The 1,178-nt window shown below is 35.7% G+C and overlaps 1 protein-coding gene across 1 annotated transcript; it reads right to left on the minus strand.

Annotated features, from left to right (window-relative positions):
- Window positions 1-415: 415 nt before the first annotated feature.
- On the minus strand, window positions 416-859 carry LOC133031350 (uncharacterized). The gene has a single exon (XM_061104835.1). It carries the CDS (start codon window positions 857-859, stop codon window positions 416-418), a length of 444 nt encoding a protein of 147 aa, XP_060960818.1.
- Window positions 860-1,178: the final 319 nt, after the last annotated feature.

Here is a 1,178-nt window from a genome sequence, read left to right on the forward strand (position 1 = left end):
GGGACACGGTTATACATAATTTTCTATATGCATATATGCATACCAAACATAACAATAATAATAATAATAATTATAATAATAAAAATAACGTTAATAATTATAATAATAATAATAATATTAATATTTATAATAATATAATGATATACCCATATAACAATATCCAGACATATATATCTATTAGGCATTATGCACATGCCAATAAAATTAAATATTATATCATCATAAAAATAATCTCATACATATTTAAATCCATAAATATGTAACATAATAAAAAATACTCTCAGCTAAATAAAATTACAAAAATACCCTTTCGGAGTTAGCGGATATTACAATTATCCCCCTCTAAAAAAAATTTCGTCCCGAAATTTTACTCAAATAATTCTGGATATTGTTCTCGCATATCAGACTCTAGCTCCTAGGTAGCTTCCTCAACCACGCTGTTTCTCCATAGGACTTTCACTAGGGTAATTGTCTTATTTCTCAAAATCCTATCATTTTGATCAAGAATCTTTACCGGACGTTCATTATAGGACAAATCTTCCTGCAAACCTAGTGTTTCATAGCTCAAAACATGTGATGGGTCTGACACATATTTCCGGAGTTGAGATACATGAAATACATTGTGCACCCCGGATAATGATGGCGGTAAAGCTATTCTGTAAGCTACACTGCCTACTCTGTCCAATATCTGAAATGGACCAACATATCTGGGACTTAGTTTCCCTCTCTTGCCAAATCTCTTCACTGAGAGTCCTTTTCGTGGTGTCACTCGAAGAAACACATGATCACCCACTTCGAACTCAATATCCCTCCGCTTCAGGTCTGCATAAGATTTCTGTCTGCTTTGAGCTGTGATCATTCTAGCCCTGATCTTCTGAATAGCTTCGTTGGTGTGCTGAACCGCATCTGGCCCTAGGAGTTTGTTCTCTCCCAACTCATCTCATAGGGTGCTACCCCGATAGTAGACTGATAGTTGTTGTTGTAAGAAAATTCAATCAAAGGCAGGTATTTGCTCCATGATCCTTGGAAATCTATCACACATGCCCTCAACATATCTTCCAAGATCTGATTTGTTCTCTCAGTCTGACCATCTGTCTCTGGATGATATGCAGTACTGAACTTCAATCGAGTTCCCATTGCTCTCTGTAAGCTTTCCCAAAAAGATGAAGTAAACCGAG

The sequence above is a fragment of the Cannabis sativa genome, chromosome 9 (assembly GCF_029168945.1).
Source record: "Cannabis sativa cultivar Pink pepper isolate KNU-18-1 chromosome 9, ASM2916894v1, whole genome shotgun sequence".
Classification (NCBI taxonomy): domain Eukaryota; kingdom Viridiplantae; phylum Streptophyta; class Magnoliopsida; order Rosales; family Cannabaceae; genus Cannabis; species Cannabis sativa.

Bases quoted from the DNA above. Each gene is read 5' to 3' on its own strand.
- LOC133031350 (XM_061104835.1), bottom strand. From the start codon at position 859: ATGATCACAGCTCAAAGCAGACAGAAATCTTATGCAGACCTGAAGCGG.